Source organism: Ursus maritimus, unplaced genomic scaffold (genome assembly GCF_017311325.1).
Source record: "Ursus maritimus isolate PB19 unplaced genomic scaffold, ASM1731132v1 scaffold_25, whole genome shotgun sequence".
NCBI classification, from domain to species: Eukaryota; Metazoa; Chordata; class Mammalia; order Carnivora; family Ursidae; genus Ursus; species Ursus maritimus.
The window spans coordinates 20,470,415-20,498,403 of record NW_024425008.1 but is presented as its reverse complement, the minus strand read 5'-3'; the positions used below and the strand labels follow the sequence as shown (position 1 = coordinate 20,498,403).

Sequence of the window (27,989 nt, the reverse complement as noted above, 5' to 3'; positions counted from 1 at the left end):
CCGTCTCCTGTTGAATATTATCCACTCTGTTCTGATCCAACCCCTCACATTTCCTCACGGACCTTCCCTAGCCATCTCTGACAAATGGAATGAACACGATTTTAGTTCTTCTTTTAATCTGTCTGCCACATTTGACACTCTTGACTTGCCTAGGTTTCCAAGACACCATTCTTTTCCTGTTCCCTTCTGTCTCTCATGGGTCCTTTATTCTTATCTGCTAGAACCTCTTTCTCAGTACTTCCCTTAAACATCGCTGTTCTAGAGTTTCAGCCTCTTCTTTCTCCCTACATGATCTCATTAAAATCCCATGACTTCAACTACCACCAATGGGTCACTGGATCCCAAATATTCAAATTTAATCTTACTTTCCTCCTCAATGTCTAACCCATTATGTACTAAAAATTGCTCCGCCTAGACTTTCATGCTTAAGCTTCTGTTCCTTTCCACCTAATTCGACACGCTAAAAACAAACAAAAAACCCCAAAAACAACCAAAAAAAACCCAAAAACTGGAATTACCACTCTTCTCTCCAAATCTGTTCTTCTGTCTGCATTATCTCCCTTGACAAACGCCCTCATTAGTCACCTAGTCACCCATGTCTGTGCCTAGTCATCCTTGATTCTAAACCTTTTCAACTACAGAAGTGCAGTTAAAAACACAGCAGGCACTTGACTACCTAGGTTCAAACCCTGTCTCCGCTACTTTCCAGCTCTAAGACCTTGGACAGTTAACTTTCCACGCCTCAATTTCCTCATTAGAGAAAAAATACCATACAATCTGCAGGGATCATGTGAGGATTAAATGGTTAACACATGTAAAGTTCTGATAGTAAGACTGGCATGAACTAGTGCTGGAAAAAAATGTCTGCTAGTATTACTGTTATTGTCACAATCAATCAACATATGACATATATTTTACTTTCAAGATTAGCTCTTCTCCATATCTCTGGTTCTACTTTTGTTTATGTCCTCATCAACTCTGACAGACTATTATGCCATATTTCATCAATATGAAGACAAATTTTCCCACATTTTACCATCTCTGTCTTGGGATGTTGTCTTGAAGTTGACAGTATGTTATGTTTTCAGAAGGAAGTATTTTTTTTTCTTAGTAGCACATAATGATGAGCCTTATAACTGATGGTGTCTTAGGTTGAATGAAATATAGTAAGGGCCTCCTACCCATTCCCCCAATCTCCATTCTGCTCTGCCCACCCCCAATTAGTAACCCCAAAGCCACTATTGCCAGTAGGCTATATGGAACTGGGGAGAATTCAAAAAATAGCTGAAAGCATTCTACCAATGTCAGCTATTTCATTATAATTTCATCTTTCATCATAAGCATTTTTATGGTAGTTGTATTTCAAGGAATTTTGAAAAAAAATTATAATTAAACTTTGAACACTTATCTATTTATTCACCTATTCAACGGATATCTACAGTGTTCCAGGAACTGTTCTAGGCACTGGAGATACAGCTATAAACACAACAGATTCAAATCCCAGTCCTCATGGAGTTTTCATTCTAATAAAGGGAGACTAAAAAACAAGTAATATGGAATCTATATCATATGATGATAAGTACTATGGAAGAAAACTAAAGCAGGAAGGAGGGACAGACTTATCACACTCCTGACAAACATGTTATAAAATAATTCCCCTGCATGGGGATAATGCTAATACCAGTAGACCCTAGAACATTTCCCCAAATGCAAGATCTCAATTACTCATTTACCCAGGCCAACTATGATTTGGAAAAGAAAGGGTAAATCTCAAAGCCTTGGGTTTACACAGCTCGTAAGCTGATTCACTTTAGTTACCATACTAATAAGGACTGTGGTTATAACTTCTATGGCCTTGACAAGTCTTTGCCTTTTACATTTTAGGAGGTCACAAATGTTGAATGAGGGCACGTTTCAGATCCACAACTTACTGCCACCTCTGCCTTTCCTGAACTCCCAAAATAGCTAAACGTTCTTTTTAAAGGGCTTCAGTGCTCTGAAATAGGTGCTCCCAGGTGGCTGCTATAACTCATTTCAACCTGGCCGAACAGGCATGAATAAGCCTCTTTACTGTTAGTTTTATCTTCCCTTCAGTGCTTAGGAATACAGAATGATCTCTAGAAGTTTACGCCTTATTAACTTCATAAGCCACCAGAAAAATTCCTTCAGTATCATCAGGATAATTCAGCGCAGGTACCTTCAGTGTCCTAATATGATTCTCAGCCTCACTCTTTTCTTTCTTAAAGTGCTTCATCAGCTCCTGGATGTTCTGCTCATGTTTCGTTTTCACACTCTGCAATGACGATGTGAGATCTTCCAGCTCCCTCTGGTGAACGTCTCGTTCTAGCTTTAACTGTGTAATGATCGTAGCTGTTTCTTCATCTCTGGATTTTGCCTGTGTCTTGAGGTCAGCAAGGTTCTTAAGCACCTCTTTCCTGGCTCTCTGTTCCTCGGCCAATTTATTAGCAAGATCTGCCCGGATGGCACTCAAGTTCTTGACGGCCTCTTGCATCTCGAGAAGTTGGGCTTTGTCCCTGGCCTGGCTATTTTTTAGCTCTGTGATTTCTTCTTCCAGGTGAGCTTTCTCGACTTTCATCTGGCTTTGAATCTTACTCTGATGCTTCAATTCACTTTCTAGCCTTTGGATAGTGTCCAGGGAATCCTTGACTTCTAGTTCAAGGTCAACTTGATGAGCCTTAACGTCACTTAGTTTCTGCTCCTTACAGTGAAGCTCCTCTTCTTGAAGGGCTCGCTTGGTTAAGACATCGTTCAATTCCTTTCGAAGATTCTCTATTTGTTGTAATGCTGTATAAAGCTGGCTTTTCAATTCATCCTTTTCTTTTAGAATCTATCAGGTTAAAAAAAAAATCACTGTAAAATCCATCAGAGAGACTGTCAGAAAATAAAGTTTAATACACAAGGAGGAAAAAATCCATAAAATAGTATTTTGTATTTTTTCCATTTTTTAATGAAAAATAGTTTTCAGGCTAGAAAAAGAAAAATACAATTACCCTGAAGTAGCACACACTGAAATAATACGTTGCAGATTTTGATCACCAACACATATCAATCCTTGATTATAAATAATTATTTAAATGTAGGATAAAATTTAGCAAAAGAATGGAGAAAAAGATTCCTATTATAATTTACCAGAGGTTGAAATAATATAATGTTACTTAAAATAACAGTTCTATGCATTTCAATTACATACTTTTAAAAAGGAGAAACTTCAAAATAGATAAGGAAGACAATACAGGGAAGCATGCAGATACAATCTAAGAAAGGTTATGTGGTACAATCAATCATTATTAATAAATAAAGTCAGTAGGGACAGGAAATACACCAGTTTGTAACTGGGACTCTTGAAGCCCCAAAAAGGAAATAAGATTAAGATTAGGATAGCTGGGGAAGGGACATAAGAGAAAAGTCAAGGGACCAGATGTCCATCACCCTCTGCCAGCCTCTGCAGGGTGAAGGCTGACACTGAGGGAGGCCAAGAACTACCCTTCTCATCCTCATCACCTCCCAGTGCAATGAAAAAGCCAGCAGGTAAGGAAGCTAGAATCACAACACTGGCACCAAGAACAATCTCCATCTCCGCTTATGGTAGCCTGCCATGGCTTGAACCCGAAAAAAGAAAATTAAGATTCTCATTTCAGAATTAGAAATAGTGAGTGAAAATGCAAATACTTACAAGGCAGTTTTTACACTTTATATTTTATACTTTAGTATGAAACAATTCAAGATACACTACAATGAGTCAATCACTCCAAAGAACCAGTTTCCTGAAAACCCTGTCAGTTTTAGCAGGGAAAAACAGCATGAAGCCAGCATGAGAAATAATAAAAGGAGGTGGTTAAGCAGTTGAGCTCTGACCACAGAAAACTGAATGTGATTCTCAATCCAGTCATAAGTCATCCTAGGGCCTCAAGGAATTATTTATCTTTATAAAGATAATAGCACCTATATCACAGGATTGTGTTGAAGACTAGTGGGAAAGAGGAATAAAAAAAAAAAAAAATGGGCAGAGGATTCAAGTCAAAGGAGAAGCCAGAATCGCAGGGAGGTATTCCTGTAAGACAGTAATCAGATCTTTGAAGAGCAGGTATAACTGAGAAAGCAATGCCCCTGAACTGGAAAGACTCAGGACCACAGAGGAAAGAGTTTACTTTGAAAGGCAGGAAAAAGGGCTAGCAATATAGCGAAGTCTAAGGATAGATGTATTATTTTTCTATTGCAGTGTAACAAATCCCCACAAATGTAATGGCTTAAAACAATATCATTTATTATCTCCCTGTTTCCACAGATCCCAAGTCCAGGAGAGGTACTGTGCCCAGGGTTTCCTAAGGCTAAAGTCAAGGTATCAGCTGGCCTGGGCTCTTACTTGGAGGCTTTGGGGGGAAATCCACTTCCAAGTTCATCCATGTTGTTGACACGATTTAGTTCCATGCACTTAACACTCTGGTCCCTATTTCCTTGCTAGCTTTGGGCCAGGGGTTGCTCTGAGTTTCTAAGGCCACCCACACTCCTTGGCTCATGGACCCCTCAGAATCTGAAGCCAGTAACACCACAATAATCTTTCCTGTGTTTGAAACCTCCGACCTCCTCTTCTCTCAACAGCCAGAAAAATTTCTATGCTTTTAAGGACTCCTGTGATCAGATTAGGCCCACCAAGATAATTTCCTTGTCTAAAGGTCAACTCTACCATAAAACATAAGCATGAGAGTGATCTCTCATCACGTTCACAGGCTCCAGGAATTAGGGTGAGTCATCTCTGGGTGATCACCCTACTTACCATACTAGAGAAGACAGAAACTGAGAGAATCGAGTCTTGGCTATAAGAATAATGCGAGAGGAGCCTGAGAACGAGGAGAGGTGGCTTCAGGACAGTGATTAATGTTTGGAACAGATAACACAGGCCTCTGGCCAGGAGTTAACAGACTTCCATGCAGCCCTGAAGATAAGGATGATATTTTCAATATGAAGCTCTAGCAGGTAAAACATCTTCGATCGCAAAATACTGTATTATCTTCCTAACGTTGGTTTTAACAGTAAAGGTATTTATTTTTCTTACACAACAGGAACACCAGAGATGGAGCACTTCAAGAAGAGTCCTTCAAAAATCAGGCACTGCTACTTTACAATTTTCCAGGTTTTGCCCTCAATTTCAGTATTCCAAGCATCACATCAATTCATGACAAAGGTGTCAGCCTTAGAGTGGACAGTCACAGACTATGTTAGTCAAGTTTGCAATTTCTTTGGCAATATAGATACTAAAAACTAAGTAAGTTCTATTTGCTTTTTGTTTAATTGCTTGGCGAGTAGTCACAGCCCAAGATTGTCTAGACATTGTCTCTGAGTCTGAAAATGACAGTGTCTTAACTGCCACCTCAATATCCTGGACATTCCCAGGGGCCCTCAGTTGAAGAGGCTTTATCTTGAGGGAACTCAAAACAATAGATTTGGATCCCCTTTGTCTGGCCAGGAATGCTTAAGCAGAAGCACTTGAAAGGGGCCTGAGAAATCAGGCTTGTTCTTCACCTCATTTTTTTTTTTTTCAGCTAAGTTTCCTACTTCCCTCTCTTACTTGGACTAACTTCAGCATGGATAGATCATTTGGCTATTCCAACACTGAAAAACTCTAAATTATTCGTATATTTGGATTATAAGACTGTAGATTTTCAGTCTCTCTACCCTCCAAAAATCTTGCTCTCTGCTTTTATTATTTATTTTTCTCTGCTTTAGGCAGGTTTCAACCTATACTTGTCTTTCTCTTGTAGAACTTTTCTGAAGGCTGCAGTAAGATCACAGTGCAGGCCAACATCCTAAAGTTTTCATACCAGTCACTTAATACCCAACTCTGAGGCACAGCATCACTGACCCATGGGAGGGTTTCTGATGGTTCAACTAACTACTACAGCACAGCTTGCCAACTTTCCCTTTAGAAAGGTATGATCCTCCTGTCCCCACTTCATTTCTCCACTCAGTCAATCCCTACATTTTAGGCTCTTTTACTTAAAGCTCTTTACTCCGAGAACTGATGTTTCATATCAGCTTGGATATCTTCTGCTGAGAGTAAGAGACAACTCCATTGCAAGATGACTTAAGCTACAAGGTAATCTAATATCATTCCAGGCAGAACTGTTCCAGACATGGTGTCAAAGCTGTAGGTCCACCTCTCTGCATGTCTCTTGGCAATACCTTCTTCTTTTTTTTTTTTAATTTTATTATTTATTTATTTACCAGAGAAGGAGAACACAACAGGGAGAGTGGCAGGCAGAGGGAGAAAAAGGCTCCTCACTGAGCAAGGAGTCCGATGAGGGACTCAATCCCAGGACCCTGGGATCATGACCTGAGCTGAAGGCAGATGCTTAACTGACTGAGCCACCCAGGCGCCCCTTGGCAATACCTTCTTATGTGTGAGACTTCATTCTCAGGACCATAGCAAGACAGCCAACTTCGGCCACTGCAAGTATCACAGCCAAATACAACAAAACCGGAGAAGAAGAAAAATCTTTCTTATGTGTGTTCTTCAGGAGTGAGTACATGTTTACCAGAAGCTTCCCCAACAGACTTCATAACTCATTCTTCATTGCTCAGAACAGGGTCATGTGCTTGGTAACTGTCCTACATTAGTTTTTGAATGGATGGGGATAATCAGGACCACTATAGAAGCCAACCGATGTTTCTAGGTAAGTTTTGCTGGTACTATTCAGGAGCAGAAATGGGAAAAATAAGAGCTGGGTTGATTCCAGATTGAAGATCAGTTAGATGTACGAGGTGGAAGAAAGAAATCGAAGATGCTGGTGAGCATGTCATCAGAGTAGCTTTTCACAAAGTCCAGTCCGACAGGAAAAAACGGATTCCAGGAAATGACTGGTCAACCAGAGGAATGTAGAAAGATCAAAATCATATGGTAATGGTTAAAAAAGGAAAAGGAAATAAAAGAAATGTGTAAGATCAGAGACTGAAATTTTGGAACTAAAGATTTGAACATAGAGAAATTACAGATGAGGACAAATTTTAGCCACAGAAATTAGTTGCTGCGTGATTTGAAGGTCACTGTAACATGGGAAATTAGTGAAGTTTAAGGATGCTGATGTTTAAGGTTGCGGACTTGAATTTTGTAATCACCAAAGATGATGACAAGAATTACATGTAATGAAACAGGCTGAGGGGGAGCCAGGTACAAAAATCCTTGAGAAATATGGAGGCATAATGGAAAAATATGTAGCAGTCAGGAACAATGAGAAGAGAATGTTCTAACCCAGCAAACCCAGCTTCCAAAGAAGAAAAGCTGTAAGAGAAGATTATGAAGGGAAGATTGAAAATGGCTGTGCGAAGCCAGAAGAATGATACTGCCTAAAACCATAAAAAGAACAGAAGCCAACTCCTCAAAAGCCTGACCACAAAGTACGCACAGGTTTTGGGGTTTGTTTGTTTTGTTTTGTTTGAATTAACTAAAAGGTAGACAAAAATTTTTAAAAGAAATAAAACAGTTATTTTTCTGCATATGAGGGAACATGTTGATGGATTGCTGGATTATTCGAATGTATCAGTACTTTAGCCTTTCTAAAATTGCATATCGATAGAACCATATACACATTTAAAATGTATTTTAGCACTGATCCTTCGTACTTTTCAACCTTTAAATTAAAAAATTCAGCTTTTAAAAGACAGTATATATTACATATACTCCTTTTTTCCTCAGCATGAAGGCAATACAAAAAAGGAAAAGATGGCAATTTAAGATTCTTGAAGTCAAATATTATCAAGCAAAAAGCTCAATACAAGGCATTCTGCCAACTCAGCAAGAAAAACAAACAACCTAAGAAGCATTTCTATTATCCATATTAACATATATATCTACAAATTTGGAAATATTCAGAAAAGCATACATTGTGATCAGAATCCAAGGTAAAATTTTTTTCCTTTATCATTTTCAAAACAGGTATAAGAACCAATAACTTCAAATAGCATTTTAAAAGATAAAGACAAAAAAATAAAAATTAAAAAAGATAAAGACAAAAATAGCACAACTAATGATTAGATTATTTGTATCTACAGAATTCTAGGTCTTCCATTATATGTTTATCTACATATCCCTAAACAACATCATATCACGGTGTCCTGATGTAAACATCCGTGCCATTTTCTTTCAAGGAAAGTATAAAATCTGATCTTTCTGGTTTTTTCTGGCAAGGATACGCTATTTGTTTGATATTCCATGTCATTCGCTAACAAAGTAGTTTTGTAACAGGATATGTATCTAATAATCTAACAAATTTCCAAAAATGTAAAAAACAGGAAAAAAAGGAAATCAGAGCAATTTTTAAGAGAATACAACCCGTTAGCCTTCTACTACATTTTTAAGTGGCAAATCTTAAAGCAGAAAATAAATTATGCTGGAAAAAGAAATGGAAGTAGATACAGAAGTATTCAAAAACACAAAAACTTCATCGTTTGCGCATAGAAAATGGCTCAACAAGGCTACTTATTAAACAGTTTACTCCGCAAAACATAAAGTGTTTTATTTGGAATTTAGTATTATTTTTATTTTAATATATACTTCCAAATATACCCTACAGTCACTTTTTGAAAATAATTAGTCCAAAAAACCAAAAAACAAAAAAGAAAAACACAACAAAAAAAGAGTACGCTGTATTCCTAATGCCTTAGGGTGGCTTTGCGATTTTATTAAGAATTAAATACTCCTTAGAGGTATTATTCAGTAAGATATAAACACATAAATGCTTTTTTCCAAAATTATTTACAATGTATTTCCACATCATGGATTTACCGGACACTTGCATGTGCAATGAAAAAGCTGTTACCCTTTCTTCCTTGATTAACCACTGCTCTAACTGCAACATGCCGCATTCATTTTTAAGGCTTTTAAAGTGGAAATTACAATGCCTGCTGCGATAATTGTGATACTATCCTAACTGTGGCAATCACTTTAAAACTACTTCTTTGCTTATCATTAGCAATGCTAAGTGATAAAAATAATTATATCTGGAGCATTCTGGGAAATAATTGTTTAACAATTTTGAATATTCTAAAAAACCCCATCTAGAAAACTCTGCACCATGGATTAGGATACTGTCTGATGACTTGGACCCTTCTAAATTTCCTCTGATTAAGTAAAATCCCCAGATGGTTTTCAATCAATCAATCCCTTCCACCCCCCTTCTTTCTAGCTACCTCCCCTACAGTCATGCTCATTGAACCAGTTGCCAAACCAGACTGACAACAGAATAATCAAGGTAGAGCAATTTCCTGGGATCAGATCAGTTCAGATTCAAGTCTGAAAGCTTTAGAACTGCTTTACCTCAGGGCAACTAGTCACCCAGTATGTGTCAGATGGGTTAAATTGAAAAGCACTCCACAGTGAGTGCAAGGTGATCGCTTCCTCCATCCTCTATATGTCCACAAAATTCACATCTAAATGGTAAAGCATCTTTTCCATGACAGCTCATCTGAAATAAGCATCTGTCACTCTTAAGTGCTGACAATTGATTTTATAAACATAATTGCCCTACACTGTGTTTTCCTTTGAAAGAAAGTCAACTTATCCAAATGATTATTCTTCTGGAATGTTCAGAATTCTTGACAAGTGACAAATGACAAAGCAGAAATGATAAACCAAGACTAAACATGGATAAAAATCAACCCTGATTTTCCCATTTATTATCTTATAAACATCTAGGTTTAATTCAACCTAAAGATATAGTTAAGAATCAACACAAGAGCATAAAATCCAGTTAAAGTAACTGATTATACAGGGGAAAAGATGATGTGCAATGCATACATGGATCAGTGAAATGCTTTTTGTTGCGATCAAAAAGGCACAAAAGCAGAGTCTTAAAGAGGCTTGTGACCTGATAATACTGTTCAGTCAGAGACTGTGAACGTCATTCATTTAACGAAACCCATTATAGTTGGTGCCAGAAAATGGTCCAGTAGTAACTACTACATTTTTAATGTTCCTTTCCAACCAATACTTAAGTTGAAATTTACTTAAAAATGAGATTTTAAAATACATGCCCTGGGGGAAAAGTCAGGTGATATTATGGAACACTTTGTAATTTTTTTCCATTTGAACATTAAAGAACAATTTCAACTTAGGGAACTAAAAGCTAAACTGGGGGAGAGGGATGGATCTCTTTAAAGGCCAACTCTAAAAACTCACAGAATGTTAAACTATGAAAAAGACTTTAAAAAAGATAAAAAACTAAATTACTTTTTACCTTGAAATAGCCAAGACATATAGACTCTTCTATCAAGGACATCATGATAGATTACATGCACAGCATGGCACTCAAGTGTTTGTTCAAAGGATGGATGAATGAATGGTTGATCACAGCAAAAATCATTCCTTAGGAATTTGGTTTTTATACCTGATTATTCTTGTCTGTCAGTTGATCGAGAGTTTCAGACTGTTTCTCCAATGCTCGCTCTAACTTCTTATGCTTAAGCTTCCACTGCCTGATGGACTCCTGAGCTTTCAGTTTCAGCTCTTCTCTCCTCTTCTCTGCCTCCTGTCTCAGGGCCTCTGACTGCTGGAACTCGAGAAGGTACTGCTCGGCCTGCTTGGTTGCATCCTCAGCATGGTGAGTCAGCTCTGAGATCTGAAGGTCAGCATGCTTATGTTTGGCCTCACAAGTCTCAAAGTGATTCTGGATCTCCTTAAGTTGATCCAACATCTGTAGTTGCTCCTTTTCCTTGTGCTCCAACTGATGTGTTAAATTCTGGAAATAAAGCACGAGAAATATTAGGAACATGTTCTTGTCAAAATTGGATGTCCAACATCGCATCAAACGAGAATCTCTAATGTCACTGAAATGGGAATCATCTGTACCAAATTTCATTAATTTACCAGTCTGGAAGATATGAGTCCCTCTCCACGTATTTTACAGGCACATTAGTTGGGAATAATTTTTTATAGAAATAGTTTCTCCTTTTTAGACTACTTCATTATCCAAAAAGGGAAAATATGTATTTTCCTATTGACTGTCACTAAAATAGAAGGTCTTTTGATGAGAAAAACAATGTGCATTACTTTAGTAAAGAATCTAGTACTCTGTCCAACTGAAAAAAATGTCAGTGTTTTAAAAACTGTCAGATTATTACAGCAGTCATACATAATATTTCACTTTCTGGTAGCACATAAAATTTTGTTACAATAAAATAAAAATACCTAATAAAAATGAGCATTGATAACAGAAACATCAGTATAGATAATACTATACTTGAAAGTCCATTTAAAAGACTCTCAATAAAGTGTTTATAGATATGTTATTTCCAGCTAAATCTAATGTTATAAATTGTTGAACTTAGTTCAAGCTTACAAGAATCAGTGTAGGACAGATTTTTAAACAAACTTAAATTTATTTGGAATACATAATAATTAAGAAAAGCAAACCTGAACTCTTAAAATCTAGTTTCCCAGAATGGGTCAACAATACATTTGGAAATTGCACTAAATCATCATGTTTCATACATAATTTTAATTTGAGAAGAATTGGTAAAGATCTATTTTTAACTTCAAAAATGAGAAGACACTGCTTTTATAAAACATTTTATACAAATAAAATAATATTGTAATCATTAACATTAAGCCACTCTTGTAGAGATTTAGGAGGGAGTGACAAATTCAGAAATAATGTATCCCATAAGCTGCCCCTCCTGAGTCTTACTTTCCAAATACTTCGGTTACAAAGGTTACACAAAAAGGACGTGTTCAGGGGACTAAGATGATACCTGAGCTGGACAAAAAATAAATATCATCCACATTGTTCTAAGGCTCCTACAAAGACTGGAAACATTTACCAACTTCCTCTGACTCTCACAGCAGAATGTTCAGTTCCAGATTCTATTATCTCTGTACCGTGGCTCAAATAAAGTTAAATACAATTTCTTTAATGGTTAAAGTAAAAAATTTGACATTATGGCAAAAAAATAAAAATAATGCCTTGAAAACAAGTTTCATTTTCAGAGCAACAGGTTTGCATTTACTCCGTTTGCTAAATTCAATGCAGCCTGGAAGAGATGAGTCACTCCTTTATCTACCCAAACAAAATAGTAAATTGAGAACTGTGCACTTGTTTGTGTGGAAAATTCTAAAATGAAATCTGAAAACCATAGTGGTAGTGGTTTACCCTTTTGCCCTTATCTAAAAGTTTTACCACAAAGCTAGAAATCAACTTTACTAACCAGCAGTATTCACGTGATTTCTTCATCAGCAGAGAGGTACCAATATTTTTTTTCCAACAAACACTTCGGAGAGTGGGTACCCTTCCTACATGTTAGGCACATATCTTAAAGAGTGGTTAATAAGACCTGGCTTTGAAACCAAAAAAGTAAATAATATAAATTGGGGAGATACTCACACTACCAGCTAGATTACAACAGCAGATAATGCCAGATGCTAAAATGATGGATAGTTGTTACCTGAAGGGGCCTGTATTCTACATTGTGGCTGCGGTGGGTCTCTTTTGGGAGATGACATATGAGCTGAGATCTAAATGAGAAGGAGCTACCAATAATAATTATTATTACTAAAGTTTACGGAGCACTTGAGTTGTGCAAAGGATTGAGCAAATGCTTTATAAGAATGACCTCACTCAGTCCCACTATACTATCTTAATTTTAGAGATGTGTAACCAATTCTTGGAACTTGCCCACGATCACATACCTAATACATGAGGGAATGGGTTTTTGACCCAGATTGTCTGGCTCCAGAACCCATGTTTTCAACTCTTTGCTAAGTGGCCAGTTACTCAGATGACCCTAACTCCTTGCCTCTTTGTTACCTACTCACATAGTTCTATCTTCGTGGTTTTTCTCAGAACTGCCACCTATGAAGCAAGAGGTTATGTCTCCGTACTAGCTTCTCCCCACTAATCCCTCCTCCCATCCCTTCTCCCCACTCCTCAGGCCTTTGGTTTTATCTACCCATCTGCCCAGTTCCCTCACTCCTTTTCTTCTGATACATCTGTTCTTTTTTGTCAGGAAGATGACCACGCCTTGACATTTCTTTTGCTGGCTTTAAATCCAAGTTCTTGGACCAAACTTCCTTAATTTTCACTTTAACCACTCTCTTTTCCAAATTTCAAACTCCGTTTTAAAGCTGAACTTAAGTGGCAAAACCACCAGCTCTGGGGGAATTAACAAATTTCCCGTTCCCTATATCAGGTTACTGAGTCCTCTAAGGAAAACCACACAGGAGTATCAGTTGATGCGATGGCACACAGAGAGGCAATCCCTCAGTGTCCAGAAATTCTACTGTATGCCTCTTCCCAGTCCACACGGTGGCCCTTCCAAAATGTCCTGCCTTGGACCTCCCATCTTTTCACTCACTTCTAGTACGTAACATAGCTCCTTCTTAAGAAATAAAATTGAAGCTATTATGTAAAACATCCCCCAAATTTCCTTAATGTACCATTCTGAAACTTACCAATGGCTAGTCTGTACTCCTCTCTAGCCTCTGAGGAAAAGGGATCTTTCTTAGACAAATAAGCCTATCTTTGCAATTTCCTTCCACATCCATCAAAGGCTTCACTACATCAATTATGTCCTCTCTTCCTTGTACTGAACCTCTCCTTTCCTACTGGATTTTTTTTTTTTTTTACTATTCCCAATTTTTAAAAATATATCACAGTAATAATTTTTTCTTAATGAAATAAATTGAAGAGGATACAAACAAAAAGATATTCCATGTTCATGAATTGGAAGAATCAATATTGTTAAAATGTTCGTATTACCCAAAGCAATCTACAGTTTTCATGCAATCCCTATTAAAATACCAAAAGCATTTTTCACAGAACTAGAACAAATAATCCTAAAATTTGTATGGAACCACAAAAGATCCCAAATAGTCAAAACAATCTGAAAAAGAACAAAGCTAGAGGTATCACAATCCCAGATTCCAAGATACACTACAAAGCTATAGTAATCATAACAATACGATACTGGCACAGAAATAAGCACAAAGATCAACAGAATAGAATAGAGTCCAGCAATAAGCCCACATTTTTATCGTCAATTAATCAATGAAAAAGGATGCAGGAATACACAACAGGAAAAGAGTCTCTTTAAATGATGTTGGAAAAACAGCACAGCTACAGGCAAAAGAATGAAACTGGACCACTTTCTTACATGATAGGCAAAAATAAACTCAAAATGGATTAAAGACCTAAGTAAGTATGAGATCTGAAACCATAGAATTCCTAAAAGAAAATGTAGGCAGTAATTTCTTTGACATCAGCCATAGAAACAATTTTTCTAAATACGTCTCCTTTGGCAAGGAAAACAAAAAGCAAAATTAAACTATTGGGCCTATACCAAAATAGAAAGCTTTTGTACAGTGAAGGAAACCATCAACAGAACAAAAAGTCAACCTACCAAGTGGCAGAATATATTTGCTAATCATATATCCAATAAGGAGTTAGTATCCAAAGTAGATGAAGAACTTACGCAACTCAACAATAATCCAATTAAAAAATGGACAGAAAACCTGAACAGACCGTTTTCCAAAGACGACGTACAGGTGGCCAACAGACACATGAAAAAATGCTCAACATCATTAATCAGCAGGGAAATGCAAATTAAAACCACTGAGATATCACTTTATACCTGTCAGAAATAAAATAAAAAACACAAGAAATTACAAGGTGTTGGTGAGGATGTGGGGAAAAAAGGAACCTCCGTGCACTGTTGGAGGGAATGCAAATTGGTGCAGCCACTGTGACATATGGTATGGAGGTTCCTCAAAAAGTTACACCTAGAATTATCATATGATCCAGTAATTCCACTACTGGGCATTCACCCAAAGAAAATGAAAACACTAATTCAAAATGATACATGCACCCCTATGTTTACTGCAGCGTTATTTACAATAGCCAAGATACAGAAGCAAGCCAAACGTCCATTCATAGATGAATAAAGATGTGATACACACACACACATACATATATATCTATATCTATAGATATATTTATAGATATATAGATATAGATATGTATCTACCTACTATGGAATATTATTCAGCCATTAAAAAGAACAAAATCTTTCCATTTGCAACAACATGGATGGACCTTGAGGGTATAATGCTAAGTGAAATAAGTCAGTCATAAAAACACAAATACCATATGATTTCACTCATACGTGGAATTTAAGAAACAGAACAAATGAACAAACAAAAAGAGACCAAAAAAATCCAGACTTTTTTTTACAGCTTTTTTCTATTATGTTCAATTAGCCAACATATAGTACATCATTAGTTTTTGATGTAGTGTTCAACAATTCCTTAGTTGTGTATAACACCCAGTCCTCATCACCACATGTGCCGCCCCCCTTAATACCCATCACCCAGTTATCCCATCCCCCCACCTCCCTCCCTTCTGTAACCCTCAGTTTCGTTCCCGGAGTCCAGAGTCTCTCATGGTTTGTCTCCCTCTCTGATTTCTTCCCATTCAGTTTTCCCTCCCTTCCCCTATGGTCCTCTGTGCTATTCCTTATGTTCTACATATGGATGAAACCATATGAAAATTGTCTTTCTCTGCTTGACTTATTTCACTTAGCATAATCCCCTCCAGTTCCATCCATGTATTCATCCTTTCTGATGGCTGAGTAATATTCCATTGTATATATGAGCCACATCTTCTTTATCCATTCATCTGTTGAAGGGCATCTTGGCTCCTTCCACAGTTACGCTATTGTGGACATTGCTGCTATGAACATTGGGGTGCACATGCCCCTTCTTTTCACTACATCTGTATCTTTGGGGTAAATACCTAATAGTGCAATTGCTAGGTCGTAGGGTAGCTCTATTTTTAACAGTCTTGAGGAACCTCCATACTGTTTTCCAGAGTGTCTGTACCAGCTTGCATTCCCACCAAGAGTGTAAGAGGGTTCCCCTTTCTCCACAACCTCGCCAACACTTGTTGTTTCCTGTCTTCTTAATTTTTGCCATTCTAACTGGTGTAAGGTGGTATCTCATTGTGGTTTTGATTTATATTTCCCTGATGGCTAGTAATGTTGAACATTTTTTCACGTGTCTGTTAGCCATTTGTGTGTCTTTGGAGAAGTGTCTGTTCATGTCTTCTGCCCATTTATTGACTGGGTTATTTGAAAAAAACAGACTCTTAAACACAGAGAATGAGCTAGCTGTTGTCAGAGAAGAAGGGGGTGGAAGGATGATGAGGGAAACAGATAAAGGGGATTAACAGTACATCTATCTTGATGAGCACTGACAAATGTGTGAAATTGTGGAGTCATTGTGTTGTACGCCTGAAACTATTGTAGCACAGTGTGTTAATTACACTTGAATTAAAAAAAAATCACAGAAATAATTTTTTTAATGAAACAAACAAAAACCTTTATCAATCTAACGTGATCTGACCAGCACCCTATACTGTGCTTCCTATTAAGCCAAACTCCTGGAAAGAGCAGTCTATACCTGGTACCCCACAGTTTTATTCCTAATTCATTTCCCCATCATTGAATTTGGATTCCACCCCTATTATACAATTAAAATAGCTCTCATTAAGATACCCAAAGATCACCTATAGCCAAATACAATGGACTCTTTAAAAATCTACCCTAGTTTCCTTGTAGCATGTGACACTGTCAATGGCCCCTTCTGATTTTTAAGTCTATCTTCTGCCCTGACTTTCATAATACCCCTCTCTTCACTAGTTCTCCTTTTTCTTCCTGCTCTTTAATAGCCTCCTTTCCTGGGTCTCTTCCATTATTTAGCTTTTAAATACAGATAACAGTACAAGGTTCTAGTATTCTATCTATAAAATATCTTCAATAAGTAAGCATGTAGGTAGACAAAGATATAAGTGATTTCTAATTCAGAAGCCAGACTGATTTTCTAAATTCCAGATCTTCAAATAATAAATTATATAATGATGCCCTACATTTGGGAATCCCACAGGAATCTTAATTTTAGCATGTCAAAAAACTGAATTTATTGGATGTCCTACTCCTAACAATTAAGGTTGTCCTACTAATCAAATGGTGGTAAAGGCTCTCTCTGCTGAGACAGTATAGAAATGGGAGTGGAATTGTATATTTAAATAATGAGAAAGTCTGAAATAACTGCTATAGGGAAAGAGAAATGAACAAGAGATAGATGTTTAAAAGCTAACAAACAGAAATAAGTTCACAGTTAGATAGTCTCAAATTTATAACGGACTCAAATATACAAAATTCTTCAAATTTCTCCAGCAAGCTTTTGAACCCAGGAGGAAAATAAGTTTAGCACTATTTATTCTTCTATAATTACAGAACACTAAGAATAGGCACATGATTAACATATGTAAACCCAGAGCTTAAGCACATAAATTTCATTGTTCTCACATTTTAAAAATTACAGACTTTCATATTAACATATTACACACAATAACTCACTTAGAAGAATATTTGAAAACATCATGGCATTAATTGGGTATATAAGTATAAATGAATGAAAAGGATGTGGTTCTAGTTGTAAATAATCGTGGTTCTTATTACTGATGGGAAAGTAGATTTGAATTTGAACTGGATGAACACTGCCTCTAACTGCCCTGAGTCTGGAAACTGTTGCTACTGATTTGCTCCCAACCATCTCTCTGTATTGTGCTTCAGGTAAAACCTGTCACAGAACTCCTTCCTATATGCATTCCTTGGCAGGTCTTATTCAGCCACTGTTTTGACACTGTCTTTAATCCATCTTCCTCAAATAACCAATCAGAATAATCTAATTGTTATAAACATTTCTCCCCCATCAATCAAGAGATTATATTACAGAACCCTCACAACAATCCTTCACATATGCACACATCTATACAGAACACACAAGTGAACAAACATAACATTAATCCATGGATAAATGCTTTTAGGGTAGGCACGTATACTAAATATTAGTATCTTCCTATGTACTACATGAAATGCTAAATGAAAAGCAATTTTCTTATTTATTCCATTAGGATGATTTTCAATTCTGTTACTACTATCATATATTCCTGGAAGCCTCTTCTATCCTAAAGAACATGTTATAGTTAAATTGTGTGAAATTATCTCAGCCACTAGAGCAGAGTGGTTAAATTTCATATCATTTAATCAAGCCTATTAACCCAACTGGAGACAAACGCGTTCTTTCTTTGTGACATTTGAGATTAAGCCATCCAGCAGGGATCAGGGGACAAGAATTCCCAGGCTACCAGAAAAGTTTGGCTAGAGTAGAGCTTAGAGAAGAAACAAAAAGATAGGGCCCCAGTGGCAGCCCTTCATCTATTATTTATTTCTCACTATACAAGTACTGTCAAAGACAGGAACCATCCAAAACCATAGAAATGTCCTTTTTTTCCCCAAGAATTCCTTCCAGTTATATGGGAGAAAAAACTTTTAAGTTCCTAAAGGGAACTTTTTAGGTTCTGTAGCCAGGCCTGAGACTTAAACTAACATAAGACAGATTAACAGGAGAAAAGCACACAAATTTTATTTAATATTTTTACACATAAATAAGAGCCTTTGTTGGAAAAATGAAGACCCAAAGAAGTGTTAGGACCAAGAGCTTCTAAAGCCTTAAGAGAGAATTTATGGAAAAATGACAAGAAAAAGGAAAGGGATCTAATAAACTTCAAGGGGTAATAAACTATGGGAAAGTGGCAAGGAAATATATGGGGGAAACTAATTGAAGATCAGGGTTATTTCAGAGGTTTCTTCGTACAGATCCCTTTTGGAATCAACTCCCAATCTCCAATGATAAAAAAATGTTATCTTCCAGGTAGAGGGAGTACACCTTCCTCATGGGAAATACTATGACCTCCTTTAGGTAGAAAAAGAGGTCAGAGTACCCTTCCTGCACCTACTGTTTCTCAAGTGCCGTCAGCTCACAATAATTAAAATAATCAATGTGCCAGAGTGGCACATTTTGGGGTGGTATGTTCTGATCCCTTTCACAGCACCTTACCAAAGGTTTATAAAAGCTCCAACTCAATCTAAAACTTTACACATTTCTCTTTTATCTCTTTCTTCAGGTGGGAAAAAATGTTAATGAGTAGTTGTGTTGAGGGTCTTAGGTTTGCTGATAGCTAGAAGAATTCACTGGATTCAGCATATAGTCATACTTATGCTAAGATTTATTAGACTGAAAAGATATAAGGCAAAATCAGCAAAGCCAAGAGAATATGGGGCATAGTCCAGTGGAACCTGGGCCCAAGCTTCCAGGAGGCCTCTCCCTGTAGTCACACAGGGTGTGCTCAATTCTTCCAGCAGTGAATTCTGACAACATGTGTGAGGTACTGCCTACCAGAGAAACTCATTAGAGACTCAGTGCCCAAAGTTTTAATTAGAAGCTAGTCACTCAACTACTGTCAGCCTAGTATGTACCAAAATCCAGACTCCCAGAAGGAAAGCAGGTGTTCAGGAGAAACCATATTCTTTGTATAAAAGGTCTAGGCACCATGAGCTACATCTTATCATTTAAGGAAAGTTTCTTACTTGATTATCATTAAAGTTCCCAGATGCCAAACAAGGGCCTATTTTGGAAGCAGACCTAAGGAAATGGTCTCTGGTCTACTATGTTAACTCCTTTCTTCCCAGTAGTAAAATGGCGAAAGAATAGACAGAAAGGAAAAGAATGTATTAAAGAATACATTATAACAATGCATTTAGAAGATGGTAGAAAAGAACCCTCTTCCTTTAAAATTGATTGCCTTTGGCTACCAATGGCTCCCTTTTTAATTACTGCAGTGGTTGCATTCAAATTATAACTACAGACAGCCTACTCATTTGAATAAGGCATATGAATAAGGCACTAAAATGAAAATAGAAAATAGAAAAAGAGATATTCTATTTTTAAAAAGTAGTGTGGATGGGATCCACCATAAATTCTAGCTTTAACTGTTCACACATCTAAGATCATAATTTCATATATGTGGATTATAAAAAAAAAATTTGCCAACTTGAAATTACAAAAGTGGAAAAATTGGACTAGGTAGGAGAATAATGGAGTAAATTTACAGAATAAAGAAACCAGTTTCGTCTGGTATATGAGAATCTTCCTACCTGCCTTCTTCCTGTTTCTCATATTCATGAAGAATTACTAAGCCTACATTGAAACAGTTTCCATTAAAACACAAAAAGTAGACTACTGTGTAGGTGACAACAATGATTATTTGTTCACTGATATCACTAAAATATAACACAATTTCTCCTCTACTCTTATTTGATAGTCAATGCATACAAAGAATTGGGCACCTTAGGGAATATTTAAAAATGAAAACTTCACCCCAAATAAGCCAAGGTACTTGGAGTAATATTTATTTTAAATAAACATTTTCATCTACGGTATTATGTACTTTGTGTGAGACTTGTAAGGGTAATGAGAAAATAGCTACACTTTAATGACTCAAAAACAACATCCCAGGGAAACAGTATCATATCATGGAAACAACATGAGTCACAGACTTGAGATCAAATCCCAGTTCTGTCACTCTATGACCTTAGGAGAAGTGCTTACCATCAGTGAGCCAAGGCAACTAAATTTATAAAGAGGACTCAATAACATCTACATATCAGAAGAATGATGACCTACACAAAATCAATTAGATAAACATCTAGAAGACTGATTGACGCATTTTAGGAACTCAACAATGGCAAGGGTTTATTACTAACTAGAAACAACATCAAAATTTGAGACGTAGGTGCCTGGTGGCTCAGTTGGTTAAGCAGTTAAGTGTCTGCCTTCAGCTCAGGTCATGGTTCCAGGGTCCTGGGATCAAGCCCTGCTTTGGGCTCCCTGCTCAGTGGGAGTCTGCTTCTCTGTCTCCCTCTGCCCCTTCCCTCTGCTTGTGCATGCTTTGTCTCTCTCAAATAACTAAATAAAATCTTTAAAAAAAAATTAAAGAGGTAATCCAATGTCTATATTTTAAAGATGAGGAAATTGAGGTCTAGGTACCATGAACTACATCTTATCATTTAAACATAAAAACAAGGGGTGCCTGGGTGGCGCAGTCGTTAAGCGTCTGCCTTCGGCTCAGGGCGTGATCCCTGCATTCTGGGATCGAGCCCCACATCAGGCTCCTATGCTGGGAGGCTGCCTCTTCCTCTCCCACTCCCCCTGCTTGTGTTCCCTCTCTCACTGGCTGTCTCTCTCTCTCTCTGTCAAATGGATAAATAAAATCTTAAAAAAATAATAAAAATAAACATAAAAACAAGGAGATAAAGTAATCAATCCAAGGTAAGGGAAGTAGTTTACAGCAGAGAAAGAACCAGCCACAGGTCCCTAACATTCAAACTAATATTGATTACACTTCACTTTATTACTGACTTGGATACTAGCCAAACAACCTCTTAAATAATTAAATAAGTTACCATGTTCTTTCCTGAGATAGGAGGAAATCCTAAATAGGAATTATATAATCTCTGATGCACGGATGTTTCTGGAACACTTTTAAAACTGAGAGAAAAAAAATCACAGAATAGAATTGACTTGGTTAAAACACAATGAGGCACAGACTAGTTATCCCCTTCTATGTTCAAGACACTGGCGAGGCACTGAGGAAAGTATTGTATGAGAAATACTGACTGGGACAAATAAGATCGAGCAGAAGGGAAGTGACCATCAATGTTAGCTAGTAAAAACAGGATTTAAGTTAGTAAATTCAAGAGAAACTACTCTGATCAGGAAGAACTCATAAAGAAAGGCACATAAAATAAGGAGACAATGAGCAAACTCAAGTGTGAAGAAGAGAAAAGATTGGGTCACTGATAAAGGACAGGCATTTAAGACCAACGGTAGCATGCGGTAGCATGCGTAAGAGCCGCAGCCTGGGCCAACAGGGCTGTACATGAAGAGTAAAAAACAGTTCAAGACGGCTAAAAAGAGATTAAAAAGTAAGGTCAGAAACCAGATTGGGGGAATGCTGAAATTAAGTTTAAGCTTTCAAAAGTTTTTCAGCAAGGGAATAACATGATCAGATACGTGCTTGAGAAAGATTAATCACCAAAGGACATTATGCTAACACTAGGATATTAAAATATTATAGCAACATTAAAAATAATTGAAGATCATCCTTTTAAAGCAGAAATGGACTTTAAGAACCAATTTTTTTCTCATCTGAATTCAATTTCAGCAATCAAATTCAATAGAGCTGGCTTACAATAGATAAGAACCATCTATGGCATTCAAGAGACTAGGCGGGGGTCAAGAAAAAGAAACACTTGTCAGTCTCAGTCTTTCTGAAGAAAATATAGGTATGTTTCCATTCAATCCAATAAACATTTACTGCACTCAGCAATAACCAAGCTGCTGAGACACAAAAATGAATAAGACGGCATGGTTCTACATTCTACTGCTACAGAGAGCCATACAGTGTGGTTAGGCAAACAGACACAGAACAGTTATTTATAATAAACGATGCATATGAGAAATTTTTTCTTCTGTATTTCAAATTCTGCTTCTCTTTCCAATTTATGCTACCTTATCTATACTTACATTTCATTCTTCAGTGTCTTCATCTGTCCTCATCTTCATATAATGTTTTCTAACAATGATTCTTTGTCAAAAAGAAAAGAGCCCTGAGCTAACACCATTAGGTGTTGGCTAAGGGAACAAAAAGAAGATAATTCCCAATTGCTAGTGAAAGTAATAAAGACAAAGAGCAAAAAAAGGGAGGCAGGGGGAAGAAAGAGGCAGAAACATAGCCAGAGAGAAAATGAATGGCTATGCCAGCCAATCTCAGAATTCAAACAACAACCAACACCACTAGGGCAAGAGTGTGCACAGCACTCCTGTCCTCTGTTTCCCTTTGGTGCCTTCTTTCATGATCAAAGTGCTCATAAGATTGGTGTTGGCAGGGGAAATGTGGTTGAGTGGAATGGGGAAGAAGGAAAAGATTAACAAAAGAATCTGATCAACTAGACACCTCTCCCAAAAAGTCTTTTGTAAGAACTCAAAATAACTTGATTCTGTAATATTTGAAAAAGAATGATCCCAAATTAGGGGCAAGCCAAATGGAAATACAGTCATTTGTAAAGGCTCTATTTACAAATGAAAAATTAGTGGAGAGAAAAAGTCAATTGTTCAACTTTCCCAAACAGTTTGATAAAAGCCTCTTCGAAATCTAGGACAAGAAAATTACTGCAAATTTTTCTTTTAATTTTTATAATTGCTAGCCTTTGAGTTTTAGATACATCACATACATGGTACAACAGTTATAGATACACAGAGGCACACATCACATGCTTTTTAGTACACGAGAGTAAACATATATACTGTAAAATTATGTGTTTGTATTATACTCACTTTATCAAAAATCAAAAAAGTTTAAATTTTATTATAAAGATTAAGAGTTTTTATATCTTGGCATTGATGACAAGTTCATTTTAAGCATAAATGTCCTGGTTCCCAAGTCTCCTTGGTTGGAAACGCCATTCTTAATTATAAAATTTCTCATATAAACACACACAAACCACAATAGAAGGATCTGTTTCACAATACAGTTTCTAGAAACCCAGCACAGTAAAAAGTAGCAACTGCCTTACCAAAATGATACACTGAAACAAAAATGATATTTAAAGTATAAGCAAATTTAAAGCTTAATTCTTTATAAGGACAAAAACCGTGACATTAAAGTTAATAAGTAACAAACAAGCCTCAAGTAGAACACCGTTTGAAACAGAATTCAATTATCTTAATACTGACTCTGTGAACAGAGATAAAACTAATTCCAGTCCCAAATATGACTTCCTTAAAGCAGACACAAGATGAAAACACTGACTGAATAGGGATATTGTATCCAAAATGAAATGTAAATATCTCAGTGAGAAAGAGGGCTGATTTAAGCACAGAAAAAAAAAAACTAAAATTTTATTTATATTTTCTGTATTTATTGTAATTAAACTCTTTTCCAGCATGTTGGAACATTTTAGGTTCCATGTGACCAGTTAATTGCATGTGTAGATGATTTAGTTTTAATTAACCTAAAATGGACAGAAAGCTTTAAAAACAAAAACCTGCAAAGAAATTACACATTGAAGGGCACCTGGGTGGTACAGTGGGTTAAGTGTCTGACTCTTAGTTTTGGCTCAGGTGGCAATCTCAGGGTCATGAGATCGAGCCCCATATTGAGCTCTGTGCTCAGCCCAGAGTCTGCTTAAGACCCTCTCTCCTCTCTGCCCCTCCTCCCCATGCTCGCTTGCTCTCTCTCTCAAATAAATAAATAAATCTTTAAAAAAACCAAACTACACATTGAATATAACATTACTAATGTGTGGATAAGTATTTGTAAATGTGACATTAGGATTGACATGAATTCAACCAGCATTCGCAGAGTGCCAAGTATGGACACAAGGCTAGGCGCAAGGGCTATGAAAAAAACAAGGCAAGGCCATGTTTCTCAGCTAAAAGAAAATCTGATTATTGGCACTATGGTTTATGACCTGATCGACAGCAGTCAGCCCCCATCTATCTCCACCTCCTTCTAATACACTCTCCTATTTCATAGAAGCTACAAAACTCAATGTTCAGACTCCCTTAAGCTAGGTGGGGGGGGGGAGAAAATTAGACTCAATATAGGGAGAATCAGAATGTGGAAATGAGGTAGAGACAATATACTTGCTAATTTGGCTTTTTGTTATTGGCCAGCAAGGTCTTAGTGATATAATTTATTTTGTTCTATAGTGAATGTCCCGCTTTGTACTATCCCTTCTTAGAAGTCTAAGCAATGCCACATCTGCCAGTATTATTATAAACAACTATTGCATAAAATACCTAGAGCAGTTCTATTTCCCACACTAATCCCTAAATGATGTTATAAAGTTTTCTTTTACTGTGTAAACAAAAGAACAGATTTAATAGGATTTCACCTGAAATTCTTGGCTTCTCAATTAAGCCAAGCCCCACTCACCTCTATTGGGAAATTAGCCTGACATATTCTTGCATGTCTTGATAAACTCATTCATTTTTGTATAATTTAGGTGTTTTATGAACTGATAGTGAGAGGACAACTAATCAATTATCCACAGTCAGGAGAACTAAGGGAAGTCTCTGAATAAAAGAACTCAAACCAATCAAAACAAGTATGGTAGCCTGGAAATATAGCTACAGGAAGCTAAATTAGGCCATCACTCATTGGGATCTTACTATTTAAAACTTTTTAAAGTCATGATTGGTGGACAGTAGAATATATACTTAAAATCTGTGAGTCAAATTTTCTTAAGCAAAATACATATTAATAATTTTTAATAACTGATTCAAACCCTTTTATGAGTTAGGGATTGCCACATAAAATATCAGGGGCCACAGTAGGAACAATGTCACAAATAATTCTTCCTTTACAAATAGAACCTTCTGTCTTTTCTATCCTTCTAATTTGACTACGTATACTGTTATCATTTTCCTTTTACTAAATGAAGCAGAGACACATAAAAGGACATTAATCCCAAATAACAGGTTCCTTGGTCTTTCTCAGTGATTAAAAATAATTATTTCTCCACAAATCCGATGAGAACATATCTGCTTCATACAACTACAGCTTCCTTGTACTTTTTAATGAAACATGATACTAAGCTTAAGCAAAGTACAGAAAATAATGTTCAATTAATTAAATACATTCATCTCTTTGTGAAGAAATAAAATATTAACTTCTGTTTCATTAGCCATGATGTTCACTACACGGAACATTTTAAATACGCATTTCTTCAGAGTGTTCAACTTATTACACAAGAGGACATATAATTAACATCTAGGCCCTAGCAACACACTGGGGAAATTCTGACCCTGGCACACATATCTCAAGTACATTTGTGTTTTCGTTTTTCTCACACTCAATTAGACTGATAATTTTAACTCTGTAACTCTGATGTTTAACTAAAGTAGGCACTTTGGGAGATGAAAATTTGAATGTAGATAGGATAAAACTGTTCTACTTTAAGCAGATTGGTATTTGGGACTGCTTTTGATTGAGGTGGAAAACCTCTGATTACACATTTGCTATGAAATGCAATAGGATAAAGCAGGTATCAATAAAAGACAAACACCTGTGTCTTGCCAGTGTTGATGTGGCAGCTGAGAGGACCAAGATAAAGTACATAGTTCAACTAAAGAAATGTCATCTCTAATTACATTATATATAGTGAAGAGGAGAACTTAAATGTAACCTAATACTTAATATTATTTCTCTACATCATTATAGAGCATTATGGATTATTGGAAACAGATCAGACACATTATCTTAAATGATACAATAGCACTGTGCACTTAAGAGAAATCTACTTTTCTTGATTTCTCAATTTTGATTTCTTGAGAGAAATCAAGGCTAAGGAAGGCTAGATGAGATAAAAGAGCCCCATTTTCTTTTTTAAAAGTAAACACTGTTTCAAACAAAAATAATAATCTCTTGAGATGCCACCTCACATCCATAGGATGGCTACTATTAAAAAAAAAACAAAAAACAAAAAACAACAACAACAAAAAAAACAGAGAACAACAAGTGTTGATGAAGATGTGGAGAAACTGGAACACTTGTGCATTGTTGGTAGGAATATAAAATGGTAGGGCACTGTGGAAAAAAGTACGGCGGTGCCTCAAAAGATTAAATACAGAATTACCTCATGATCTAGTAATTCTACTTTTGGATATGTACCCAAAAAAATTGGAAGCAGGGTCTCGAAGAGATATTTATACACTCATGTTGATAATAGCATTATTCACAATAGCAAAAATGTAGAAGCAACCCAGAAGCACAGATAAGCGAAATGTGGTATATACATAGACTGGAATGTTATTCAGCCTTGAAAAGGAAGGAAATTCTGCAATATGCTACAACATAGATGAACTTTGAGGACATTATGTTAAGTGAAGTAAGCCAAGCACAAAAAGACAAATACTGTATAATTCCATTTATATGAGGTACTCAGAGTGGTCAAACTCATAAAGAAAGTATAATAGTTATAATGCTGGTTGACAGAAACTGGTGGGGGGGAGGTTGGTTAGGATGGGGAGTGGGAGTTATTATTTAATAGATACAGAGTTTCAGCGGGGATGAGGATGGATGATTGCACAATAATGTGAATTTGATACTACTGAACTGTACATTTAAAAATGGTTAAGATGGTAATTTTATGATTTGTACATTTTACCACAATAAAAAAAAAGAGAAATAATAAACCCTTTCCTGACTCCAGTTGATTTTCAAGGAAGGGCTGGCCATGAGGGATGTTTCTTTAATCAGCTCTCAATAAAATCCAAGACCACCACACTTCTACTATATAGCCATGTTATATTCAGACCAAGGAAAATCAGTGTGCTTTCTATACCAATGGGAATTCACAACATGGCTCCTAATCCAATTTCATACCATCCAATCACATTCCCACCTGTTAAGTTCCACCTATATTTAAATTAAGTAAAATTAAAATTCAAAAGTCACACTGACCTCGTTGCAAGTGCTCTATGAGTACAGATGACTAACGTACTGAACAGCACAGATAGAAAACATCTCCATCATTGCCCAAAGTGCTACTGCTAATCTAGGGCAACCATTGATTCATATCAACATGGCTTGATATTCTTTCTGATTTTTCTTTTCCTTTGCATGTATAAGTAGAGCTCCTTTCTTGTTCTTAATGTCAATTATATAATCTTTTAAAAAAATAAATTGCATAAATTTTACCTGAGAGAAAAAAATTCTATTTGTTCTCAAAAATCAATACCTAGGACATGTGTTTTGTGGAAACAATGTGAGTGAACATGATTCAGGGGCTTGTTTTTAGTTTAGATCTGACCAAAGTTCGTTTTATTTTGATATTTGGCTTTAATTATTATCTTAGCTGAAATATATACCCGACTTGTTAGTTTTAATAATTTACCTATAGTGTGAATTTTTTAAAATATCAATTGGAAATAAAGAGAGAATTATTAATTCCTTTCCAAACAGATACCTTTTTTTTTCCCTTTAATTACTGCCTGGACTATTAGCCCTATTACACTG

The 27,989-nt window shown here is 36.5% G+C and overlaps 1 protein-coding gene across 3 annotated transcripts in view; it reads right to left on the bottom strand.

The window, feature by feature from the left end:
• CEP128 (centrosomal protein 128) overlaps positions 1-27,989 on the bottom strand; it is a 377,231-nt gene that overhangs the window by 245,778 nt on the left and 103,464 nt on the right. For all 3 annotated transcript variants that reach the window (XM_040641592.1, XM_040641593.1, XM_040641590.1), the window contains 2 exons: positions 10,401-10,751; positions 2,198-2,848 (listed from right to left, as the gene is read on the bottom strand). In XM_040641592.1, the coding sequence (XP_040497526.1) occupies positions 2,198-2,848; positions 10,401-10,751 (1,002 nt within the window). The remainder of the gene's footprint in view (positions 1-2,197; positions 2,849-10,400; positions 10,752-27,989) is intronic.